Source organism: Aspergillus ambiguus, assembly GCF_047715705.1.
Source record: "Aspergillus ambiguus strain CBS 117.58 unplaced genomic scaffold BDV59scaffold_48, whole genome shotgun sequence".
NCBI lineage: Eukaryota > Fungi > Ascomycota > Eurotiomycetes > Eurotiales > Aspergillaceae > Aspergillus > Aspergillus ambiguus.
The window spans coordinates 145,185-169,571 of NW_027395561.1; the positions used below are offsets into that span (position 1 = coordinate 145,185).

At 53.1% G+C, this 24,387-nt stretch overlaps 7 protein-coding genes across 7 annotated transcripts; 4 read left to right on the forward strand and 3 right to left on the reverse strand.

Annotated features, from left to right (window-relative positions):
- Positions 1-3,297: 3,297 nt before the first annotated feature.
- Positions 3,298-6,158, forward strand: BDV59DRAFT_187646 (Zn(II)2Cys6 transcription factor). The gene is made up of 3 exons (XM_073691256.1): positions 3,298-4,168; positions 4,221-4,309; positions 4,377-6,158. The coding sequence occupies exons 1-3, from the start codon at positions 3,510-3,512 to the stop codon at positions 5,564-5,566; spliced, it is 1,938 nt and encodes a 645-aa protein (XP_073543742.1). The 5' UTR covers positions 3,298-3,509; the 3' UTR covers positions 5,567-6,158.
- On the forward strand, positions 5,732-6,334 carry BDV59DRAFT_124247 (uncharacterized protein). The gene has a single exon (XM_073686864.1). The coding sequence runs from the start codon at positions 5,897-5,899 to the stop codon at positions 6,206-6,208; it is 312 nt and encodes a 103-aa protein (XP_073543743.1). The 5' UTR covers positions 5,732-5,896; the 3' UTR covers positions 6,209-6,334.
- Positions 6,329-10,675, forward strand: BDV59DRAFT_187649 (putative ABC efflux transporter). The gene is made up of 2 exons (XM_073691257.1): positions 6,329-9,744; positions 9,805-10,675. The coding sequence occupies exons 1-2, from the start codon at positions 6,489-6,491 to the stop codon at positions 10,434-10,436; spliced, it is 3,888 nt and encodes a 1,295-aa protein (XP_073543744.1). The 5' UTR covers positions 6,329-6,488; the 3' UTR covers positions 10,437-10,675.
- An 819-nt stretch (positions 10,676-11,494) lies between these two features.
- On the reverse strand, positions 11,495-12,037 carry BDV59DRAFT_205698 (putative extracellular thaumatin domain protein; the record flags this gene model as incomplete). Its single annotated transcript, XM_073694686.1, has 1 exon — positions 11,495-12,037. The coding sequence occupies one exon, from the start codon at positions 12,035-12,037 to the stop codon at positions 11,495-11,497; it is 543 nt and encodes a 180-aa protein (XP_073543745.1).
- A 1,498-nt stretch (positions 12,038-13,535) lies between these two features.
- Positions 13,536-17,190, reverse strand: BDV59DRAFT_187651 (Sec23/Sec24 family protein). Its single transcript, XM_073691258.1, has 6 exons — positions 15,692-17,190; positions 15,541-15,638; positions 15,146-15,486; positions 14,654-15,091; positions 14,402-14,593; positions 13,536-14,340 (listed from the first exon to the last, which is right to left on the reverse strand). Exons 1-6 carry the CDS (start codon positions 17,030-17,032, stop codon positions 13,706-13,708), a joined length of 3,045 nt encoding a protein of 1,014 aa, XP_073543746.1. The 5' UTR covers positions 17,033-17,190; the 3' UTR covers positions 13,536-13,705.
- Positions 17,191-17,577: 387 nt separating this feature from the next.
- Positions 17,578-19,726, forward strand: BDV59DRAFT_124306 (amino acid permease). Its single transcript, XM_073686866.1, has 8 exons — positions 17,578-17,681; positions 17,741-18,141; positions 18,198-18,313; positions 18,373-18,550; positions 18,612-18,926; positions 19,000-19,329; positions 19,390-19,461; positions 19,529-19,726. The coding sequence occupies exons 1-8, from the start codon at positions 17,625-17,627 to the stop codon at positions 19,620-19,622; spliced, it is 1,563 nt and encodes a 520-aa protein (XP_073543747.1). The 5' UTR covers positions 17,578-17,624; the 3' UTR covers positions 19,623-19,726.
- A 69-nt stretch (positions 19,727-19,795) lies between these two features.
- BDV59DRAFT_187654 (cleavage polyadenylation factor subunit CFT2) lies at positions 19,796-23,240 on the reverse strand. The gene is made up of 2 exons (XM_073691259.1): positions 22,895-23,240; positions 19,796-22,821 (listed from the first exon to the last, which is right to left on the reverse strand). The coding sequence occupies exons 1-2, from the start codon at positions 23,041-23,043 to the stop codon at positions 19,953-19,955; spliced, it is 3,018 nt and encodes a 1,005-aa protein (XP_073543748.1). The 5' UTR covers positions 23,044-23,240; the 3' UTR covers positions 19,796-19,952.
- Positions 23,241-24,387: the final 1,147 nt, after the last annotated feature.

Below are 24,387 nucleotides of genomic sequence, written 5' to 3' on the forward strand. Positions count from 1 at the left end.
TGCAGTACTTTTGACATGACGCTGGAAATCGATGGAAGACCTTCGAATCGTGTAATATGTCCAATATCAAAGTAAGTTAGACTCAGACCCTGCTAGGAGGGCTGCATCACACCCGCGTCTCCGCTTTCAATAGGTCCATCCTCGGCTTACTTTCCCGGATGGAGACGACACGAGGTCAGGCGGTCATGGGGGCTGGGGAGGTAAGGTTGTTAGGTTGGTATCCGGCTATACGTATTGTACTCGCTCGTACGGAGTACAGACTTCAAATCTAGGTACCTTAGTCCGAGTCCACCATACTTTATTCTGTATGAATATCCATCGCAGGGTAATGTTTCAACTTAGCAAGCAACGGCCAAGAATCGAAAGTCACCATTTCCAGGGTCTCTCCAGCCTCTGTAGGCCCTCCCATCCATGGTCGATCCCTCCTTAGGTATCAGATGAAAGCCCGTCACCCACCCCTGTCACCTCCGCATTTCACGCAAGGGAGAACAGTCGAGCGAGGATGGCAGTGAGAAGCGGACGGTCCGCGGGGATGGGAAGCTTGGGGTACGGAAGAAATGCAGCAATGACCAGTCAGGGGGTGTTGGACAATGCTCATTGCTTTTTTGGCCCGTACAGCGGGATTTGCGAGTCAGGAGTCGAACTGCCGTTGCTCGACATGGAGATCGGAGACCTCCCCACTGAGGTGAGAATACGACGGGAAATCCCTCCCGAGCTCCACTTTCAAGCCATGGATATGATGATGAATTTATATGAACTCTCGTCTGCGACCTCCGTTGTGGGTGTAGCATCGAGCGACACGATACGCTGTATGGAGGCTTAACGAGCGCCATATGCCCAGGCCAATACTGTCAGATGCGCCAAATTAGAGGATTTCTTTGTGCTTTGCGAACTCCACCGGCTTTCCGAGACAGGCAATCCGCTTAGTGTCATGTACCTCACTAGCCAGGGAATGCACCTCAGTGCAGGTGGCAGGTACTCCGTATTGTCATTGTCATTACCTGCCCAGTAGTATCCATGGAGGTCATCGTCATCCCCCGTTTCTCTCCTTTAGGATGATCATCAAGCTTATTCATGAGGCGGGAGAAGCAAAATCCGATCGACTGAAAAAAAAATAGCCTTGAGTTTCTGGATTTCCTCGTTCGTCGCCCGGCAGATGAGGTGGACTCCTAATTCCAACCAGTCTGCAGTCCTCAAAAGGGAGGCCCAAGCACTCGGAACGGCAGAACGCCCAATAAAAGTGAGGCGGCGGCGAGCCATTGAAGAAGAGGAGGTCGAGTGATACTGATGACTCGGAGGATGACGACCGTTTGGGGGTTGTGACCTTCCTCACAGAGAAGGCTGACTCCCTGGCTTCGTGGAGGCTGCAGGTGAGCATTTCTATTCTTATCCTCGATGACCAGGAGAGGGTGGTTCGGTAAGTTCGGTCTCCTCCGCCGACATTGAAACCAGGATATTGCGCATCACCATTGGAGAGCGTGGGAGGCGATGGAAAAGAAAAACTGACTCTGTGCAGTGACCGGATGTCCGTGCCTGGTGTACAGGTAGATCTGGCCCACTTCCCCAGATTCTGACGAGGGGGTTATGATGTATTACGATTGTTATTATTTTTTTTTTTTAAAAAAAATTATATTGTTGATATATTTCCTTTGGTATGATGGACTAGCGTTTTATTCCTGCGGAATAGTTGACAATGTTGCGTGCTGTAGTGGGATATCTCCGTGGATAGTCGGAACGTGGAATGGAATCCAGGCACGATCAATGGCTCGCAATCCCAACCCCAAGGAGGAAGTATGAGAAGTCCTGCCGCGGCTTGACTTGGCACACGGCCGGTCGGGGGTAAGCGACTGGTCACAATGCAGGCAAAAGGACTGCGGTGTCACAGCCTGAGCATCGGCCCATCTCCGCACTGGTGCAACACTAGGCTGATGAGACCCAAAGGGGGGAGGTCCATAGCGTGGGGTGTTGTGGCGTCCAGCTGAGCCTGGGCCGTGTCCCTCCTGGGAATGCAAGTAATGCATACAGGAGGAGGGTGTCCGGAGGAAAATCAAATGGAGAATTGAGACTGTCCAGACCTAGCCGCTATGACCCGGACGGCTTGCTGGGCAAACTCCAATGACGAGACTGCTCTCCCGGTTCTTGGAATCAATCTCGAACTATGAAGGAGATTCCCATGACCGCAGGATGGCTCCACCCTGATTCCTGGCCCCCGAAACTTTCGAGTTTTACTGCGTACGGCGGCGAGAAGACAATGTCAAGGCCATCACCATCATGTACTGCTGTATGGACAGCATATGGAACCCCATTAGGTAATGGATTCTCATGTACCACCACCACGCAGGATACTTAGGAGGTATCGAAACCCCTGGACGAGTCTGGGGAATCGTTGGACGATACTGAGACCGAAACGAAACCGAGCGAGGAAAAAAAAAAAAACTCAGCAGCGAAGATCATCCGCCGTCGTCATGCCTGCGTTTAATTTGCGGTGGTTGTGTGGGTGGACATTAATTAATGGGCATGTTTGCTTTTGAAGAATCCACTACTCCAGACTCTGTTTTGGAACCTTCGATTTTGGATTTTCTTTTCCTGGTCTGCCTGTCTCGATTGGGAGGAATCAAGTTTCTTTTTTGCTTGACGGACAATCGCTTTTAGTCTTCGAAAGGGTGGTAGTGGTAGTGGTCCCTCTTGGGCAACAGAGTGCGTGCCCAAAGAGCAATGGATCACGGTGCGATGGCTTGATCGATTGAATTTCGGTTTTTTCCCCATCGCGAGGAAGGCTGAATCTCTGGATTTACGTCTTCCAACAAATCAGCAGTGTCAATCCAACAAGCTTGGCATTCATGACGCTGGACCCCCGCATGGTGAAGTTTAAGAAGTGGAAGAGGCTACTACAGAGGATGATCTGGAGGGAGGATCCATTCATGACTTTCTTCCCATACCTACATAGCCCTGGAGGGACCTCAGTAGTCTGCAGGAGGATTCATGTAATACCTTACTTTCGGTCTATCTCCACCAGTTAGGTCTGTTGGAGGGTTATCCCAACTGGAAAGGTCAAGGTACTTCAGAATTGCTACCAGTTGTAGGTTTGCCTAGTTTAGGTGCCCTGTCCTCTGGATCCACCGGGATTGTCATTAATCATTCCTATTACTACTTGTACTAGGAGCACTTACATACAGCCCGGATCTGACTGGACTGGGGGTGCACTGATGTTTATTATAATTACGATAATTCTCATTATTATAATTAATTATTTATTAAGTACGTATTATTCTCTGGACGCTGGACGCAGAAGGCTCTCTCCTATTAAACCTCCACTTCCTCTGCAGCCCTCCATCCACCCACTAACGGGTCAACCCCTCTTTCCTCTCAACCATCTCGCTTCCTTTCTACGTCGTCTACTTCTACTCCCTCTTCCCCCCTCCTCTTCTCAACCTCCCCCACCACCAACCACCAACCCTCCCAGTTACAACCTTCCCCCCTCCATACCCTCTCCGGGGTGGGTGTCGTTAATGTTGTCCATGCAACACTCCTCTGCATTCGCTCTTCCCTCGTCTTCGGACATCGACAACCCCTCTCGTCGGGCTCAGCATGTCAACCAAGTCTCCGACCGGCGCAACTCCTCCCGCTCGGGCAGTTTGTCCGATATGCCCCCCGCTTTCGCCGACTTCCCCTTGACCGACGACGCCACCCTCTCCCACCGCGGCAGTATCAGTACCGATGAGGTTTCCAACGATTCTCCCGAGTCCTGGGAAGGCGAAGACACCTCCCCCACAACCGCCGACCTCGACGTCAAAATCCACGACGCTTCCCATCCTCTCCCCTCCGCCGCCGCTTCCCTCGTCGCCTCCAAGGCCTTTCGCTTCAATGTGATCGCTTCACACGATGCCGATCTCGTCATGGACGACGTCACCCCAAAGGTAGAAGAGGTCGACGACGTGGACGATTTGCAGAGTATCAAACCTTTAAGTGTGGAGACCATGGCCAATGCGGACTCGACCCAGCGGGATTCCACGGCTGCTCCCGCCAACGTTCCACGGAAACGTGGTCGACCACGCAAACATCCCCTTCCGGTCCCTGGAGGCCAGGCCAAGATCACTAAAGGTCGATCCAAGACGGGTTGCATCACTTGTCGACGGCGGAAGAAGAAATGCGACGAGACGAAGCCGACGTAAAGATCCCTCGTTCCTCGGTACCTGATTTGCTACTGACCCTTTCCGCAGCTGCCTGAACTGCCAGAAAAATGCCGTCGTGTGTGAGGGTTACCCCCCCAAGGAAATATGGAAGAGCGGGAAGCAAAAGCTCGAGGATGGTAAGTGACCCTGGATGGAACAGAGCGGACCAGATTGGTTAAACTGATCTTGGCACCACCCTCACAGCCGCTCGCAATCAATCCATCATCTCTCGCACTCTTCCGCTCCTGATAGACGGCATCGAAACGGAAGTCGACCGATGGTTCCTCGACCACTTCGTGTACGGCTTCAGTCGCGTCCTGACATTGATCAACGATGACTCCAACCCCTTCAAAGAAATCCTGCTTCCGATGGCGACCCAACATCGTGGCCTGATGCATTCGCTCATGTGTCTCTCCGGGTCGCATTTGTCGGGGCTGAACCCCGAGCCCCGTCTGAAGGAACGTAAATACCACCACTTCCACCGCGCCATTTGCGACTTGAAGGACAACATCATGCCCCGCTCGAGTAAGCCCGGAGAGGAGTCCGAACTTCTCGTGGAGGACCCGATCATCGCATCCACCATCGCTCTCAGTTTGAACACCATCTGCGAAGGCGAGACCAACGGCGAGTACCGGCCACACATGGATGCAGCCAGATATCTGCTCGTGACCCAGAAACCGAGAAATGAGAAGTTCCGCCAGTTTATCGTGGAGTTCTTCCAGTACCACGACGTTTCAAACTCGATTACTTCGTTGGATCGTCGCCCGGCCCATCTCCACGGCGACTTACGGCTTCCGGACTTTGTGCCTCACGCCCAGGCTGGAAGCTTCCTGGGCGTGTTTGATGGCTTGTTCAACTACATCTCGGATGTGACCCAGCTACGGGACCGAATTCGTCAACGGCACCTGGAGGGGTATGAGCCCGCAGTTGATTATCAGATCCTGAGCGAAGCGGTTTCGATCGACTCGGCCATTCGGGTGTGGGAGACATCGCACGCCGCCAACACTCCCAACTGGTACCTGGCGCAGTTATATCGGCAGTCGACCTGGGTGTATCTATACCGAACGATCCGACCTTCCCGTCCCAGCGATAAAATCGCCCAAGTAGTGGATGATGGATTGTCGTACCTGGACCAGCTGCCCCAGGATGCGGGCGCATACAGCATCGTGCTGATGCCGCTGTTCTTGCTGGGATGTTCAGCCTTCCTGCCCCGACAGCGAGAGCGGATCCAACAAGGGTTCGAGTCGCTCCGGCACTACTCGAACCTCCGCAACATCCAACCGGCGTTCAAGGTGGTTCAAAAGGTCTGGGAGGTGATGGACACTAAGATGGAAGACAGCTGGGATTGGGAGAAGATCATCAAAGACATGAACATGGACTTCCTCATTACGTGAGCTGTCCGGTTGTTGTCTTGGGGTCGCATTTCAGGATCGTCTTCAACCCGTCTCATTGTGCACCACCGCTGTCTGGCGAGACGCGCCTATGGCGTTATGTGACCGATGCATGCATGTTTTCGATTCTCTCTCTGTTCTGTTACAGTCTTACTTCTGTTTTCTTTTTATCTAATTTTTTTTATTTCTCTCGGCGATGGGCCCTGCCTGGGTGCAGGATGCATAGCCATCCGGAGAGGTGATCATACTGGATAGGGTCGGCGTCCGGGCATTTCATGGTAGGGATTGGGGATATACCATACCACGTTTCATAAAAAGGCAACTCGGAGGCGGATGGATGAAAATTCCGAGATTGACTGGGGGTTTGCGCTGTATTTTACCATTATTGCGTGTATGTTGACGAGTCACTGTCATTTGGGTACATATTGTATATATAATATTGGATATATTTTGTTGATGATCTCCGGAGAATTCTCGACCGTTAGAATGGGGAAGTGTCATGTGGGGTCACCTGAGCCCCTGAACTCTACGCAGTACAGAAAAATACAGTACTTACTATTCTGCACCACTCTCTTCAATTCTCCTTCAACACTATCTCAACTCTCAACGCGGTTTCAACTGAACCCTTCACAACACTCCATCTGATCCTTCACAACTTTGTCCCCTCATGTTCCAACTCGGATCGACCCCATCCGAACCAATAATGACATCCACCGGGGCGAACCAGACTTGGACCATGCCAACTAATCTCTATCAGGTTGGTGCTGCAGCTAGTTCGGCTGTTGTCCCCAGACCGGCAGACCCCGACAAACCTTTTGTTTTCTACCATCCCTAGACATGTGAACTCGTCTCTTACATATCACAAACCTCCCGTCCTTTGACCCTAACCTTCGGGTCGAAGGTGCGAGATACATCTCGCTTCAGAATGGAGAAACCCGACCTGGTAGACGACGTCCTGGACGATCCGCCAATAGACTGCTTCACCAACGAGAAACTCCAGGATCAGACCGCTACCTTCAACCTCACCCTCCGTTCCGTGAACCCGGTCGACGTACAGGTCCGTGATGTGTCGCTGGAGGTCGACATGTCCGCCCCAATTTGGGAGACCTCGCCGTTGCAGCTCTGGAAGCAACTGCGGAGAAAAGCCCCCGTGCACGAGCGGAAAACCGTCCTGGAGGGGATTGACGCATCCATGCCCAGCGGTAGCCTGACCGCTATTATCGGCAGCAGCGGATCGGGGAAGACATCCCTGTTGAACCTGATGGCAGGGCGAATGAGCCTGACCAAAGCCAGCCGCATCGTCGGAACGACCACCTTCAATGGGGATGTCGACATCTCTCGCGTGCGCAGCGCCTACATCATGCAAGAGGATGTCCTAATTCCAACACTGACCGTCCGCGAGACACTCCAGTACTCGGCGGACTTGCGGCTGCCCCCGCCGACCACGCCGGAGGAGCGTCGCCAAATCGTCGAGCAGGTCATTCTCGAGCTGGGGCTGAAGGAATGCGCCGACACGCGCATCGGGACAACCACGCACAAGGGGTGCAGCGGGGGCGAGAAACGCCGGACCAGTATCGGTGTGCAGATGCTGTCGAATCCGTCGGTGCTCTTCTGCGATGAGCCCACCACGGGGCTCGACGCCACGAGTGCCTTTCAGATCATCCGTACGCTCAAACGCCTGGCGCAGGATGGTCGGACCGTCATTGTTTCCATCCATGCCCCCCGCTCCGAGATCTGGAGCCTCTTTGACAATGTCATCCTCCTTGCGAGAGGATCGCTTCTGTATAGTGGCCCTGTGCGAGAGTCCTTGCCGCACTTTGAGAGTTGCGGGCATGTCATTCCTCCGTTTGTCAATCCGGCGGAGTTTTTGATCGACCTTGCGGCAATTGATAATCGCACGGAGGCGCTTGAGGCCGCTTCTTTTATGAGAGTCGACGCTCTCAAGGAGGCGTGGAAGTCGAGGCGGGAGGCGCACAAGGCGATGCAGGCGTCGCAAAAGGTTGCTGGAGAGGATCAGCGCGGAGAGATGGAATTCTCCGCCGTGAAAGCCGTGCCATTCCGCCGGCAGTTTCGAGTCCTGACCTCCCGTACGTTTAAGACAACCATCCGCGATCCGTTGGGGTTGGCCGGCAGTCTCCTCGAGGCGGTAGGCATGTCTGTTATTAACGGGTGGATCTTCTTGCAGCTCGACGAAACGCAGGCTGGTATTCGATCCCGCCAGGGAAGCCTCTACACTGCCAGTAGTCTCAATGGGTATCTAATCCTCCTGTACGAGACATACAGCTTGACGATTGACATCCGCTTGTTTGATCGAGAGCGCACCGAGGGCGTGGTGGGAGTGCCCGCCTTCCTTCTGAGCAGACGTGCCGCAAGGTTGCTCCTGGAGGACCTCCCCGTGCCCGTCATCTTCGCCGTCATATTCTACTTCATGGTAGGCTATCGCCTCGACGTGGGTCAGTTCTTCATCTTCTTAGCCCTCAACATCCTTACTCACTATATCGCCGTCACCTTCGCCGCCGTCTCTATCGGCGTCGCGAGGAGCTTCCCGGGAGCGAGCCTTGTGGGAAATCTCTCCTTCACGTTGCAGTCGTTCGCATGCGGGTACTTCGTCCAATCGCACCAGATCCCCATCTACGTTCGCTGGCTGAAGTGGGTAGCCTACACCTTCTACATATTTGGCGCCTTGTGCGCCAACGAATTCATCGGCCCCAGCGGACCTCCATACGGACAGTTCTACGACTGCCCCTATTCTGACGATCCAACCGACCCCGCATGCACTCAGTATACGGGGCTCTATATCATCGAGAACCTGGGCTTCCCAGGGAACTGGATCTGGCGACCGATTGTTGTCCTGGTGGCCTTCGTCGTTGGCCATTATCTCCTGGCTGGTCTCCTTCTACAATACAACCGATTTGCGATGGACATCGCCCAAGCCCGGAAAACCGACAAAGACCTGTCGGCTGGGAAAGAGAAGATCGTGATCCGACCGTCCGAGGAGGGCCGTAAGGTGGCCATATCGCTCGACAAGTATGCCCTGGACATCCGCAAACGAGGGGTCTTTACACGTGGGTCGCGGACGCTCTCCATCCTGAAGCCAATCACGGCAGAATTCCACCCGGGAGAATTGAATATCATCATGGGTCCGTCTGGCAGCGGGAAGACGTCGCTGCTGAACTCTATCGCGCGGCGTTTGCGCAGCACAGCTGGAACTAAATACCAAGTACATGGCGACATGCTTTACAACGGCGCTGTTCCATCCGAGAGCGTGATCCGATCGGTCACCTCGTTTGTGACGCAGGACGATGACGCCTTGATGCCGTCGTTGACGGTGCGAGAGAGTCTTCGCTTCGCAGCGGGCCTGCGCCTACCTCGGTGGATGTCGCGCGAGGAGAAGAACCGACGGGCGGAGGAGATCTTGCTGAAGATGGGATTGAAAGAGTGCGCGGACAACCTAGTCGGGAGTGAGCTGATCAAGGGCATTAGCGGCGGAGAGAAAAGGCGGGTCACAATCGCCATCCAGATTCTGACCGATCCGAAGGTGCTGTTGTTGGACGAGCCAACGTCCGGCCTGGACGCGTTCACGGCAATGTCAATTATCGAAGTGCTCAAGGGACTTGCCGCGGAGGGCCGCACATTGGTCATGACTATCCACCAGTCGCGGTCGGACTTGTTCCAGCATTTCTCCAGCGTGCTCCTTCTCGCGCGTGGTGGGTATCCCGTGTACGCGGGCGAGGGCGCCAGCATGCTCGCGCACTTTGGAAATCTGGGCTACGAGTGCCCGCGGACGACCAACCCAGCCGATTTCGTCCTGGACCTGATCACTGTTGACCTACAGCAGGCGGACCGAGAGGCCGTCACCCGTGAACGAGTACAGGACCTAATTACACAGTGGGACCGGGAGACGCTCACACTCGGACGGCGGACGTCACACATCGCGACGCCGGCCGAACTGGGCAGTCTCAAGCGCCAGATGCTCCCGTTCCGCATCACGTATCCGCTTGTCCTGCGACGGGCCGCGATCAACTTCTGGCGCCAGCCGCCGCTCGTGATGGCGCGCTCAATGCAGGTCCTCGGCATTGGAATCATCATGGCACTGTTCTTCGCGCCGCTGAAGAACGACTACGCGGCGGTACAATCCCGCATGGGATTCGTGCAGGAGTTTGCCGCGTTGTACTTTGTCGGTGAGAGCCCAATGACGTCGAAAGAAAACCCTCGCCTCCTCCAAAGCTAACCATCGACAGGCATGCTCCAAAACATCGCCATATACCCCAACGAGCGCGACGTCTTCTACCGCGAGGAGGCGGACAACTGCTATTCGGCCGAAACGTTCATCCTGCAGTACACGACGCTGGAGGTGCCGTTCGAAGTGGTGTCAGCGCTCGTGTTCGGAGTGCTCGCGGCATATGCCGACAACATGGAGCGCAGCGTGACCATGTTCCTGATCAGCGCGTTCAACTGCTTCTGCATCATCAACTGCGGCGAGTCGGTGGGGATCATGTTTTGCACGCTGTTCTCGCACGTCGGCTTTGCCGTCAATGTGACGTCAATCCTGCTGTCTATTTCCAACATCCTGGGCGGCGTCATGAGCCTGAACGTCAACGCCGTGCTGCAGGGCTTCAACCATCTATCCCCCGTCAAGTACTGCATTGCTAACCTGGCCCCCTACGCGCTGCGGAACCAACACTTCTACTGCACCCCTGCTCAGCGTCTCGCCGACGGCTCCTGTCCCATCCAGACCGGCCACCAGGTGCTCCAGCTGTACAACCTGGACAAGAACGGGCCCATCAACGTCATGGCTCTGGGCGTGGCCACAATTATCTACCGGGTCGTGGCCTACGGCCTGGTGAAGGCAATGCGGTGGGGAAGTCGATAGTCCAGCCTGTACCTAGTATCCTAGTAATTAGTAATGAGAAGGCATGGGAAGAAGCCCGATAGATTGCCACTTCCAAGGCCCGAGTCCCTGTACCGAGTCAGCCTTTTCTGCCTATTGTCCTTCAATTCATCCGACGAGCTGAGAAGGGCAACGTTCTAGAACCTAGCAGCGCCGCACACCGAAACCAATCGAAACACGCCACAGCCGCCTCCCGACCGTCTCCACGGGCCCGCAGCGCCAATCAGCCCGTTCGTCCGCAGATAAAGTTCACGACTTGGCGGTGGCCACCGCGCCAATGACGCGGTCTGATTGGCTGAGCGGACGGTGGACCCGCTCCACCGGAGAAAAGTCCAAAAGCTTAGTAACGACGAACGACGAACGATGTTGGGCCGCCAGGTGCCGGAGCCGGAGCCGGATCGGTGAGCGACGGCGAGTGACGCGGCGGTCGTGGCTATAGGTGGTTTGCTCTGCTCGGGGTAGTTCCTGTTTTGGGCGTCCGAGTTTGTCCCGGGTGGATTTGTCTGGTTGTCGTAGAGTTAGTAGTTACTAGGACGGGAAAGAATTGCAGACCTTCGAGGGTCGCGTTCCACGAGGGGTCAATTACTCAAGGAGGAAGTTTATGGTGTCCAAGATTTCGTTCTTTTTATCAGAATTTATTGATTGCAAGCCACAGCGGTCTATGTTCTGTTTTGAGTGTGCGTCATGGATACACATACATACACATGAATCGTAACCCTAGTCTCCCCCTAGTTTCAAACCAGGGGGACTTGACAGGAAAGAGAAAAATCTGAAGTAGATACATGAAGGGGAAGGGAATGTATCATTGTCTATATGCGGGAGAGATAGATTCCCAAAAAAAGGTGAGCATGATCGATCGTAGTCAGCTCTAGAAGAAGTAAAAGTAAAACCCAAACACACTCTTGCATCCAGCAAGAAACGTGGAAGTCAGAGAAGGCCGATACTCCACACCCAACCAGTCCAGATCATCACGCCGTTGCAAAAAGTAAGTCATGAAAAGTTCGAAAAATAGACCAAACAAAGACACCAACGCTGCTGGCTTAGTTGCCCAGGTTGAGAGTGAAAGTGGTGTCGATGGGGCAGCCGTGAGTGGCGTGGTCGTCCTTGGGCTGGAGGTAGGCCTCAGCACAGGCAGCGTCACCAGCGTGGCAGTTGACGTCGGGGCAGTTGTCGCTGGTCTGGGAGGGGGTGACGGTGAATCCGGACTTGGTGAACTCGGAGTCATCGACAGCAAGGTCGATGCAGCTCATGTCCCAGTAGATAGTGGACTCGTCGTCGCCGATGGTGTACTCGAACTGGAGCACGTCGGACTGGTCAGGGTGGGTGGACAGCTTGATGGAGATGCCGCCGCCGTTGTCGTTGGTGCGCCAAGCCTCGTTGTAGGAACCACCGCCCGCAGAAAGGGTGTGCATGTCACTGACTCTATCAGAAACAGACCACGCGTAGACGGTAGTTTCGAGGTTGTTGACGATGTTGACGGAGCCGCTGCCGGCAGTCGTGGTGCCGTTGCGGCGGACGTGAGGCATGGCCGAGGAAAGGCTGGCGAAAGCAGCAAGAGCAGAGATGGCCTTGGTGAACATCATTTTTGCTGAATGTGTTGGTTGTAGAGAAGAGATAAAGTAATCAGAAAAGATGTTAAGGTAAGGAATGGTCTGTTCAACAGCCGGTAGTAGTAAAGATTGTATCAAGTTCCTTAAAAGAGAGGAATGATAGGACGAGATATAGATCTCAAAAGAAAGACTGTTTGATGCTTTGTATAAGAGAATGTGATGATGGAGAGAAGAAAGAAAAGAGCTTCCTGGCTGTCATCGACAGGGTTTATATACCTTCGACGACGCCATCCTGGCGGGGTATGTTACCAGGATGGCAAGATGGCGAAAATGAAAAGGGACAAGAAGAAAAAAAGATAGATTCTCCACCGGTGTATCCAGAGTCGACCAAGATTTGGGTCGGGTGAGAAAGACAGAAAGACGTTGGACGAGAAGGCTGTTCCTGAATGGGCGACGCCATCCCGAAAGTTTCTGGCTGAAACGAGGGGAGCTGACGTAGGGCTTGTGGATAGTCGGGCAATTTGACGGCCGACAGCTCTGAAACAAGACCGATTGCGTTGCAGAGATCTTGCAGGTAGACGCCGAGGGCAACGCCCACGCTAACTATACCCAGCGGTCTCTCATTGCACTCTCACGATATGATATCCCAGATGTCTGTATCCATCCACCACTATCAAGGAATAGCTACTCTATGCGAAGACGAGTCTAGTCCGCAAAGTCGGTCCACTTACCGCATGCCGAAGCCCTCCCGCATTGTGGCGGTCACGCATGGCACCTCAACTACGGTTGGGAGGGATAGTTTCCACTCTGCACCCTGCTCGTCCAGTGGTGTCTGGACCCATATCCATGGACAGACCCGTCGCCCACGCAAACCTTGACGGGTGGCAGTTGTGTCGGATGCCGTAGAAATAATCTCTGATCGTACGGCTGGCCGTGGAAATACAACTGCCAAGCGTACCAGGTGCGTGGCTTTCCACCCGAGCCCTAACTCTGGTTCCGAACTGAGGCAAAAACGAACTACTCCAACGCTCATCGGACGAGACAAACACGCCCCCCTTTGTCGCACGATTTCTAAGATCCCACCCATGGTTCACTCTCCCACGTTGAAATTTCCCAGATTCCAAAGTCTTGGTTTTCCTCTGTCGTCTGATTGTAACCCTCAGTTGGTCGGTCCCTTTGTGTGTATCCATCCACCTTTTCAACCAAACTGGATCTCAATCGGATCAGGTTTTACCCATCTGCTCTGCCTCTGTCTTTCCAATTCTCTTTATTTCCACGACTAGGCCTTCCGGTTCCTACTGTGGTGGACAATGAAACCATCGTGGCTGTCAACGGCCTCTATACCTAGTCCCCGAGTAAGTTCCCGACGATCACTACGTCTCTTCTCCTTAGTGAGATCCACCCCAATGGGGCTCGTGGTTTTTGCCTCTTTTTCTCCTCAGGTTCTAGACCACTACGGGCCTGGACTGCCTCCCCCCCCCCCCTCGTCTACCAGACAAGCCCACTTACAACGTACTAGCGGGGAAGAAACTCTGGGCACAAGTAGTCCAAGAACATAAATTGCGTGGTATACTAGCGGGGTAATTCTTTCTCCTGACATGAAACAGGCCCCAAAAAGAAGTTTGAAAGCGGATACAAGGACTACAGGCACAAAGACCAAAAAGATGGCGTAGATCATACTCTTCCTTCCCCTCCGCCTGATCACCAATAGGGGGCCCGTAGCCCGGCCAGACTGGTCAGGGATGCTTCGGAGGAGGCATCCTCACGTTTGCGATGACCCGCCAACTCCAAGTTGATTTGCCGGTGGATGTGCACCAGCCAGTCCACGTAGCTCTGGGCCTCATTGTTGCGGTCTTCCACTAACATCCGCGCAAACTCGTACTCCGCTCCATCCAGTCCCTGTCGCGCCAGCTGGATCGTCACCGCCTTGGACCCTCGAACCGTCGAGAAGAACTGCAACAAATTGCGCACCTGGGCGTTCAGATGTGTCTCGAGCACTGGGATCGACGAGGTCTGTGGGGACAGTCCCTGAAGGGACGTCTGTCCTGGCCCAAAGAGATCCTCCAAAAGGTTCGGCGACACTTGCGCATGCAACCACAGCAGGCACATCTGTCCGTTGTCCACCAGGTACGCCCCGCCTTCTTCGATTTTCGAGAAACTTGCCCGAAGGGTCGGTGGGACCTGAAGATGTCCCTGTTCGTTCGGGAAGCCATCTTCAGGCTGCATGTTGTGGATGGGAATAATGCGTGGGTATAGGTACAGGGACAATTCTGTGCACCCAATGGACCGGAGTATCCGCATGTCATGGATCCGTCGGTCCGAGGCTTCCTGCCCGCCTACAGCCAGTGTTACGTGAGCCCCTCTCCATCTCCCGGGGAACAGCGGAAGACCCCTTACCTTTGAATGCCCGTGATTTGATCATGCTCAACATGAACATCGAAAATTCTTTGAGGTTCTCTGGCAGAACAAGCTGACCCGGAGGGTGCGATCCGGAGAAGCTCTTGCGATAACTGCTGAAGATATCCACTGTCTTTTCCGAAATGCTAGCGCGAATATCCTTGAGGGATTTGTCGAGCGTCTTTGAAGCCGCTGTTCGTAGCATAGTTAGTCCACTGATTCCATTATGCCATGGGACAGGCATTAACGTACCCTCCTTGGCGATAATACCCACGACCGCATCCTGGTCGACAAACTTCATCGTGTCCAAGCTTCCTTCGTTCACCGCTGCGACAACGTTGATACAGCGCACCCGGCGTTGACCATCAGCCGACGTATACAACAAGGCGGCCTGGAAGTGCGCATCCAGCTTGGGATCCAGTTTGCCGTCATAGCTAAAAAGAACACCAATTGCTTTATCCGCGTCAATTGCGCCGATTTCGAGGTCCGCCCCGAGCGCATGTTGCACAAAGTTGCCGTGGTACCCAGAAACTTGCAGCCCGTTGGAACAGCGAACCTTCATCAGTGCTTGGTATCCGGTTTCTCGGCTCACCGCATGGGCGACCTCTCGCGAGAGCTTCAGGATGTCGCGCGGGGCGTGGAAGTTCGGATAGAAGAAGGTCTCCCCACCACTAACTTCAGCGATATGCCCTGGATGTTGTTAGTGATAGCTACGACGGAAATCGCTTGCCAATATCAACGTACCCATAGTGGCGACGTCCATATACGTGCCGCCAGGCGACGCGATGAACATGTCCACTCCGACTCCAGCCTCGGCGAATTTGCCAGCTGTATCTCTCCAAGGCTGGTGATCTGTCGTAAACAGCTTCTTCTCCGCATCGGTGCCATGCGCCTTGGGGTCATCTCTAATATAGAGTGCCCCAGGACCCCATTGTGGAAGACTACACACAGAGGCGATAACTTTACCTCCGGTGGGCTGTAGGGCAGCCAGGGCAGCGTTCAACGCAGGGAACAATGCGGGCTCGGGGACCTTAGCATGGGAAAATATCGTAGGAATTTGATGTAAGAGAGATGTGATGATGTCCCTATGAAGTTGTTAGTCGGCGCCGCCGCCGAACACAAGCTTGGGGATAACAAACTTGGACTCGTAAGGATCCACAAAGAGACCCTCACTCAGCGGCACGAATGGATCGTGGAGGTCCGTCATCACCATCATTTGCGCGCTGTCAAGTTGTGCCTAGACCGATATCAGCAACACGACCGAGAACTTAGGACCACCCGGGAACCTACGCTGAGATTGTAGAATTGCACTTCCCTATTGTAAGTAACAATACCAATCTTCGACCCTTCTGGTATCCGCCGCTCATTTTCAGGGTTATCCGACGTATCGTATAGGGCATCTAGAATTCCCTTGCACACCCCCTTCAGGAACCCTCGCTGGACCGACTCCCGGGTTGCATCAATTAAGAACAGCCATTGGAGGCCAATGGGCTGCTTCTTCCAGTATTCCTTCGGGACCAAAAACTCGACTGTTCCCATCATCAGCTCTGGACGATGCATTCGGTCCGTCCGGTACCCCGATGGGTCGACAGGGCAGAAGTATTCCGGAGGCACGTCGTTCGGGAACGTGCACATGTTGCAGATAAACTTATTCCCGCCGGATCTAAACTGCATGAAGGGATTGATGTATGTACGGCATCGTCTGCACCGTGGTGGGCCTGCATCTCCGAAATCTAGCACCGGGACCGGTTGTTCGCCGGGGTCGAGGGGGGAAAGCGGCTGGAGAATCATTCCCAGCGGAAGTGAAGTAGAAGAAAGGAAATCAGATGTGGAAGGGATGTTGTTTAGCGTCAAGCGCGCATACTTAGGAGATGAGTTTCCTTGGTCATGGGCTATAAATGGAATAGCGGCAGCTGGTGGTAGATGACGTTCCATTGTTGGGTAGGCATGGTTGAAATAGTATTGAGCTTGGATGTCGCGCGATCGGGGAATGCTGGGAATCTGCTCCGGGTCAATTTGTCCCTGTGCAGATACGGAACCTGCGCCGGTCGAGGGCATTCCGGGCTGGGCAGCCATGCCCATACCGACACCCCCCACAGCTGGAGCGGCAGCAGCAGGAGAGATCGGACGAGGAGCTTGGTTCAAGCCGGTATTCAAGAATTGAGAGGTCGAAGGCGCCATTTCCTGCGGCGCCGGAGCGGTGCCGCCTCCAATATCATGATGCGCGTGTCGGTGCTTTTTCTTGCCAGTGCGATGGGCCCCACCATCACCTCCCATTATGCCTAACCCACTCATTTGGGATGTCAAACCCGCCATCGTTGGGTCCACAGGAGCGCCCATAGGCGCCTGGGGAGCCGCACCATAGCCATACAATGGATTGGGAGCAAGACCGTGCGGAGGAGGCTGTATTTGTTGTTGTGGTTCTGGAGGAGCGGAACCGTATGCGGGCCATTGGTTCGGAGACGGTTGGCCATATACAGCTCCTGGCTGGGGAGGTACTGCGCCAGGAGGATAACCAGTAGGCGGAGGAGCAGTTGGAGGAAATTGCTGAGCCATTCGATTAGGATTCGAAGGGTCTTCAGCGGGATTGGATCCCTGACCCAGGGCGTGATACATCGACGGGTCGGCCATGCTGCTTCATAACGCGTTAAAAGGACCGAAATGGCGCGCAACAACGGGAAGGGGATGGGGATATTAAAGTAAGACCATTCCCAAAAGCCCGTGAAGGGATTGAAAAAGGAGGAAGAGGGAGAAAGGAGAGAGGAGGAAGAATATAGAATGAGTACCAGGTATTGCTTGGAGTTTACCACGAATGGACAATGACCACCTCTCAACATCCGCCGCGGATTTACGTTGTTCCGAGATTCCGCGCACGTGTTTCTCCGGCTATTTTTCAAGCATATCCAAACTATACAGCTCGACTGTGGTAGACGAGGGGCGTTGTATGTTTGACAGGGTTCTTTTGGGTAATTTTTATAAATTATATCTCGCGCGGAATACATAGGGGGATACACAGCGCTTATTCCTATTTATCAGTTCAGGAGGATCTTGATAAGCCTCATCATCGACATCCCACCTCCACCGCTTCTTCCCCTTTCTATTACTACTCTACTCCTCATATACCCCCCACTGCTCTCGGCAATATCAAGACCATCTTTTTTTTTTTTTTTGCGTGACTTGTAGAATAACATTTCTGTCTGATGTAGCACTTTGGATGTAAACAATGGCAAACACCCCCAACGATGATGAGCTTCTCCTTGCTCGGATTGGATACAAGCAGGTATCACTCCCCCCGCGCCCCGCCTTCGACAGTCACATCTTGGGTCTAATCTCGTCCAGGAATTGAAACGAGAATTCTCTAAGTGGTCCACCGTTTCGTACGCCATCTCTATCCTAGGTATTTTAGGATCCGTGCCCGCTACTATTGGAGCCCCCTTGGCAGCAGGCGGACCTGCAACAGCGGTATGGTGCTGGTTCATAGGCTCCTGCATGGCGTTATGTATTGGAAGCTCTGTGGCCGAGCTGGTCTCAGCCTATCCCACCGCTGGAGGCATGTATTTCGTCACGAAGCATGTGGTTCCTGCGGAGCAGGTGCCGATTTTCTCTTGGGTACAGGGTTGGTGTAATCTCCTGGGACAGACTGCCGGGGTGTCTAGTGTCGCATATACCGTCAGTCAGATGCTCCTCGCTTGCGCTAGTATGAACTCGGACCTGATTGACGGCAAGTACTCTTACTCCCCGTATGCATCCCATCCAAGCTCGGCCTTTGTCAAACGATCACTAACTGTAAATTCAGGACAGCATTGGACACCGTCTTTATGTCAATCGTCCTCTTATGCGTCCTGGGAATCATATGTTCCATGACTACTAGGACTTTACACCGCATAATTCTCTGGTTCGCCCCAATAAATAGTATGTATAACCTTAACGACTGTCATGTCGATTGCAGACGGACTAATGCCCAATACCAGTCTCCGCAACCATCGCCATTTGCCTTGCTTTGCTTTACTTTACGCCAAACAAGCAACCAGCCAGCTGGGTGTTCACCCATGTCACTGATGGGTCTGGATGGGGCTCGAAGCTATTCTCCTTCCTCCTCGGGTTCATTTCAGTCGCATGGACAATGACCGACTACGATGGCACAACACAGTACTTCATCATCCTTCATCCCCACCATATACTCGACCACAATAGAACTAACACTGGGTAGTATGTCAGAAGAGACCCACGATGCGGCCGCGCTAGGGCCCATGGCCATTCAGACTGCTGTCCTTGTCTCTGGTGCAATGGGCTGGGTTCTCACAGTATGCATATGCTTCTGTTTAAATGACTTTGAAGGCATGATGAACACGCCTACTGGGCTTCCAGCTGCTCAGGTGTTCCTAAATGCGGGTGGAAAAACAGGCGGTACGATCATGTGGGGATTTGCGATCCTGGTCCAATTCTTCACGGGCTGCTCGGCCATGCTAGCGGACACCAGAATGGCCTATGCATTTGCTAGGGACGAAGCACTGCCCTTCTCCTCGTAAGTCTCACCTCTCCTTGATTATCTCAGTCCCTGAGTTATTAATGCAACATAACAATTTTTGTGATGACAGGTTCCTCTCGAAGGTGAACAAGTACACACACACCCCCGTCAACGCCGTCTGGTTTGTCGTTCTCTTCAGCATCGGGCTCAACTGCATTGCGATTGGTTCCGTCCAAACCGCCACCGCAATTTTCAGTATCACTGCCCCAGCCCTAGACATTTCCTACATCTCCGTGATCATGGCGCACCAAATATACCGGAAGCGAGTAGAGTTCATAGAGGGGCCCTTCACTCTCGGACGCTGGGGGCCATTCTTGAACTGGGTCTCCGTGACATGGGTCCTGTTTATCAGCACTGTGCTGTTCTTCCCCCCTTCTGTGCCGGTGACGGCAGCCAATATGTGAGTGCACAAGCCTCGGTAATTGCACGGAAAACAAGGGTCCGTGGCTGACACCTGCAGGAATTATGCAATTTGTGTTGGTGCCTTTATTGCTGCGTTTGCTCTAGTGTGGTGGATAGTAGCTGCGCGAGGGTAAGTTCTTGCCTGAGAAGTTCACCTTGTTTTGTAATTCGATGCTGAGTCCTTTACCTTGCATTAGAAAATACACAGGTCCTCGGACAAATGATTATATGGAGGTCGCTAGTGCTGAGGATCTCAGCCGTGATTATGGGGCTCTTGATGATTTTGAATAAACATCCATCCATCCATCACCACATAGGTGACTAATACCTCTTACTTTCCTCTTTTGATCGTCACTGCTGCTGTTGTATACTGGCTATATATTAGAATACTTTGCATTGCCTTATAGATGCATGAATGTCGATCGGTGTTTGCCTACATCATGACGTTGATATGAAAGCGCAGGTATAAGTTACCCTGAGTTATTCATAGCTGTAGAAATTCCAGTAGAAATGCCAGATCGATCCATATAAATACATCATCATGAATAAGACGCCAGATCCTTGGTGAAAATAGAACCCAATACAAATTATAAACTACCTCCTTACCACGCATTTGATAGCTCAACCGCCTGCAATAACAGCGAGGCCTTCGTATATTTTCCTTTTGACCGCGAGGAAGCTTCCCGCTCCACGTCCAGGAGGAGCATAGGACGACTGAGCAGATGCCTCAATTTCTATCTTGCCCGTGCCGGACTTACGAACAGCCACAGCCCCGTCGATCAGGAGGGTTCCTTCACCGCGGAATTCTGCCCTGTGCCCGGCTCCCTGCATAAGTTTCCGCAGATCAGCCAAACGTAAGTCACCAACGTGCAGCGGGCGAGTCATTGACCTCGTTCCGGCTGCCATGTTAGCAGGGAGGATATCCAATAGAGGACGCATGTCCGGTTTCTCTGTGGATGACTTTGTCTGGTCGGCTGTCGCGGTGGAAGACTCGGGCTCAGTGGCTGCAGCATCGCCTTCCTCTAACTTCTGCTTTTTGTTGGGCGCATCAGTTGTTTCATCTGGGGGTGCGACATCAGGGCCTCTGACCTGTGCGGTCAAGGTGACAACACCCAGGCTCCGAACATGCTGCCATTTCAAGCGGCGGACAAGGTTGTTGCTAAGCTTGACCATCCAGGCATTGGTATCCACACTTGCATCGATAACCTCCCCATTGACGGGCGTGAAGATGATCGCAGAGTCGGTTGAGGACCCCACATCAACGCCAGCTTTGGCAGCCAATAGTTTCTTGCATTCAGACGCCAATGCTGTAGTTTCCTCTTTCATGCCACCGACGAGGATGAGCTTCCGAGGTTGAATGAGCGGGATCAACATTTCTAAGCTGCGCTTATCATGTAGACCCCGGAAATCCACGAAGGCAAGGCGTGCGTTGATCATAAGAGTCTCTTTTTCATAGGTAGCTTTAGCCGGTCCTTCAAATGACTGGCTGTCAGCCTCATCTTCGGACACCACAGCACCTTCGGCACCCTCTCCGTCTTCAACCAAGCTCAAGTCATCAGCCACGCTGGTGTCCCTCCTCTGGCCATCGGATAATTGCTGTCGTTTCGCTCCGGAACCAGAGAGTCGGCGTGCACCGGATCCAGCCTCATCCCATCGACGTTTCTGTCCCAGCTTGGTCTGGGATTCGGTTCGGCGTTGTTGCATGTCGGCTTCCTCACGTTCCTCAGCTCGTAAGTATTCCTCAGGTCGGATGAATTCCCCATACTCATCCCCTTTCTTTCGCGGGGCTACGTATGGGAACATCCGCTCACGGCCTTTTTTACCACGGACGTCCCAATCATAGACATGTTTCCGCCGCAGGAGAATATTAACACCAAGGTCTTCATCGCTCAGACCAAGCTTGCTGCGGTTTGCGTGTGCAATAGAAGTGGTGAAGTTCAAGACCCTACCCTGTTGTTCAGTCTCCGAATCTTCAGACGTAGAGCTCGACCGGTCGTCGAGCGCATCTGCTGTGTTGTCCAGATTTTCTTGTCCCCTAGCTTGAGACGCGTCCTGAAGTTGCCTCTTCGTAGCTAGATATTGCTGATACAGCATCTGCTCACCCGGGTCTAGGGGGGCACGCCGCACATCGGTCCAAGAAAGCTCTCGGCCGCCACTGTGCACCTGCTCGATGGCGTCCCCATCTGCAGCCTTTTCCAAGGCGACCCCATCCTTCCTCTCTTCATACCAGTCCCAAATCATGCTACCAAGAGTCCGTCTCTGAGAATCTTCACGATCTTCCTGCAACTTTTCCTTGTGTAAGGATTCGGTTAGTAGGAGTAGGTTGTTTGAGCCTTCCGCAACTAGACGCAGCGACTCCTTCGCGAAACCCCAGTCTAGAGACGAATCGGATGCCAAAATAACTTTGGGCGTCTTGTCCGTCAGAATCTTCTCTAGCTTCTTCCTCCGTTCCACAATCTTCAGATGCTTGAAGGTAAAAGGCCCGGCTCCCTTTTCGTCTTTCTGTCCCGCAGACCGCTGTATCGACTGGCCCGTCGTCGCATCAACTCCCTCAGCTGCTTCGAACTCGCGGACAATATTCTCATCCATCCACTCCAGCATGCTACGCGCCAGTCGCATTGTGGTGTGGACCTTCCTCCCAGCCAGATACAGTCCAGCCTCCTTTAGGGTTCTATCCTCCGAATCATTCGCGGAGGCATCGCGCCACGCGTGTTCCAAAGCGTAGGCCAATTCCAAGACACGCGCACTGGTATCGGTAGGGATTAGGACCGTTCCGCCCTTGATCAGGGTACTCCGGATCATATCTAATAACAAGTCGTCGCGCTTCTTCCGGCCTCCCGGTAGGGCGAACTTGTCGCCTCCCCTAGTGCTGCAGACCAAAGCGGTGGGCTTGCGCAGCTGCTCGATGACCTCCGTGCCGCTGGCGCCGGGACCCCCAAACCACGCCGCTCCAGCCACGACACTCTCGCGAGCTTGGTTCCAATCAACCGCGTACACGATCGACTCCATGCCATGTTGGATGTGCCATATGGTTCCTCCCACTGTGTGGCCGGCATTGTAGGCAGTGAGTGTCAGGCCGTTCAGCGGCGGCGAGAACGGCGAAGAAAGTGGCTGGTGAGGCTGCGAGTATTTCAGAGGGTGAATGAGCGAGAAATATCGGGCAATCTCCTCGGCAGTAGGGGCCTGGAGAAGAATTCGACTAGCATGGGACGCATCTGTGTTCCCTTCTTCTGTACCGGTCGCTCCAGCGGATGCAGCAGACGTGGCAGCCCCGGGTTCGGATATCGAAGCTTTGGGAAGAAAGGTAGCTGCCAGAGGGGCGGACGCATATAGATCCTGCAGCAGCGTGCGTCCGAGAGCGATGACGGGACTCGTGGCGTAAACAGGGATCTGCGTGAAGAGAGGGAAGGTTTTGCAGCAGTGAACGAAAGCGCCGATGTGCGCGGGTGTCGCGTGGGTCAAGAGAATGAGAGAGAGGCTGGGTACGTGTCTGAGATAAAAGCGGTTAGTTGAATGAGTGGTAAACGGTACAATCTGACCAAGGATAGGTAGAGACAGCGTACTTTTCTAATTCCTGCAAGTCTAAAGGATCGAAGGTGTCATCCCAGCCCACGTCGACGAGGATCTTGATCCCGCCATCGAGTTCCAAGATCGACTGCGATGCTTTGGATGAGGATGACTGAGCTCCGAGTAATGGCGTAAATGTGAACATGTTGGCGGGTAAAAGCGCAGCTTCTCAGCTCAACCTAAATCGGCGGAGGCCGTTTAAGGAATCAGGCTTGGGGGGTTCAATGCACTGGTGGATTCGGTCGTAGAAGAGGCAACCGAGGAGGGAGAGATAGCCCTCAATTACTGTTTCATAACTGTGTTGTCAATGTCCCGGGCATCGTAAAGTGATAGCAGTCGGCGCGTGCGGTTGTGGTTGAGGAGATCGGGGAGACAATGAAGCATCACAACCGCAGCCATGTTTGTCCTGTTTGCGCTGTTTGCACGAACCGACTACTCATCCTGTCCACCATCAATTGGTATAGATGGTCACATTTTGTGTTTACTCTACTCTGGACGCTGATGTCTTTAGTTGTATCAACTGGATTAAATGATACATGGCTATACTCCTAGTATTTTTTACTCCATCAGACCACCGTGGCACTTTATCACGGCTTGAACGGATTACTCATGTTAGACAACGAAAAGTGACACACTATGGAATAACATTTCTGCGGAAGCTCGAGGACTTTCTCTTTCCGGAATGGGATTAGGCCAGCGCCGCTTTCTGCTCCGGGACCAGCTTCTGCTCGTGACATGAGCGCGCTGGTGCGTGTGCTGATTGCTCACAGATCGCTCCCAGAGCAATCCGGGCGTAATCTGGAGCAGTCGGGGTCGATCCCGGACCAGTCTCTGACCGCCCAGATTAGCTGTTACTCAGCCGCACTTGAATGATATCTCCAGCCAAATAAATTGTGTATTGCCAAGCCGGGTGGTCTACCTCAAGTGACCGAATTTACCCCCGACATTTCATGAAGGCCGAAGAAAAATTGTATGCCTTGGCTCCAAAATTATCAAGTCGTCGCTATAATCAGGCAAGGGTCTCTACTCCCGAAGATGACCAGAAAAATGCTCAATAATATTTTCGTATGGTGAGGGGACTTTCAAATCAAGCTAAATAAAAAGATATAGATTAAAGACAAAAAAAAAAAAGAGAGAGAAATAATCACTACTTTGTCTTACTAAATTGAGTCTACTGAAAGAATTGCTACAGGAAACGAATTTTCTATCTAGCTTTCCGTATAACTTAAAAGTATTTTCGTATTCCCTTCCAGCTGTATATAGTAAAGCTTTTGTTTCTCTTCTAAATGGCAAATCTGTCGGTCAGCTAAGTCGTCAAGTAATTAGCATGGAAGTACTCATCTCTATATTCAGGAACGTAATATATATGTTATGGGACGAACAGAGATGGATCTTCCTATCTAAGCGTGCCGTACAAACAAGAAGGAATCGCTAAAGAACAGGAAGTCGATTAGCGGTCAGATGTCAACAAACGGGGCGAGAAGGCGGT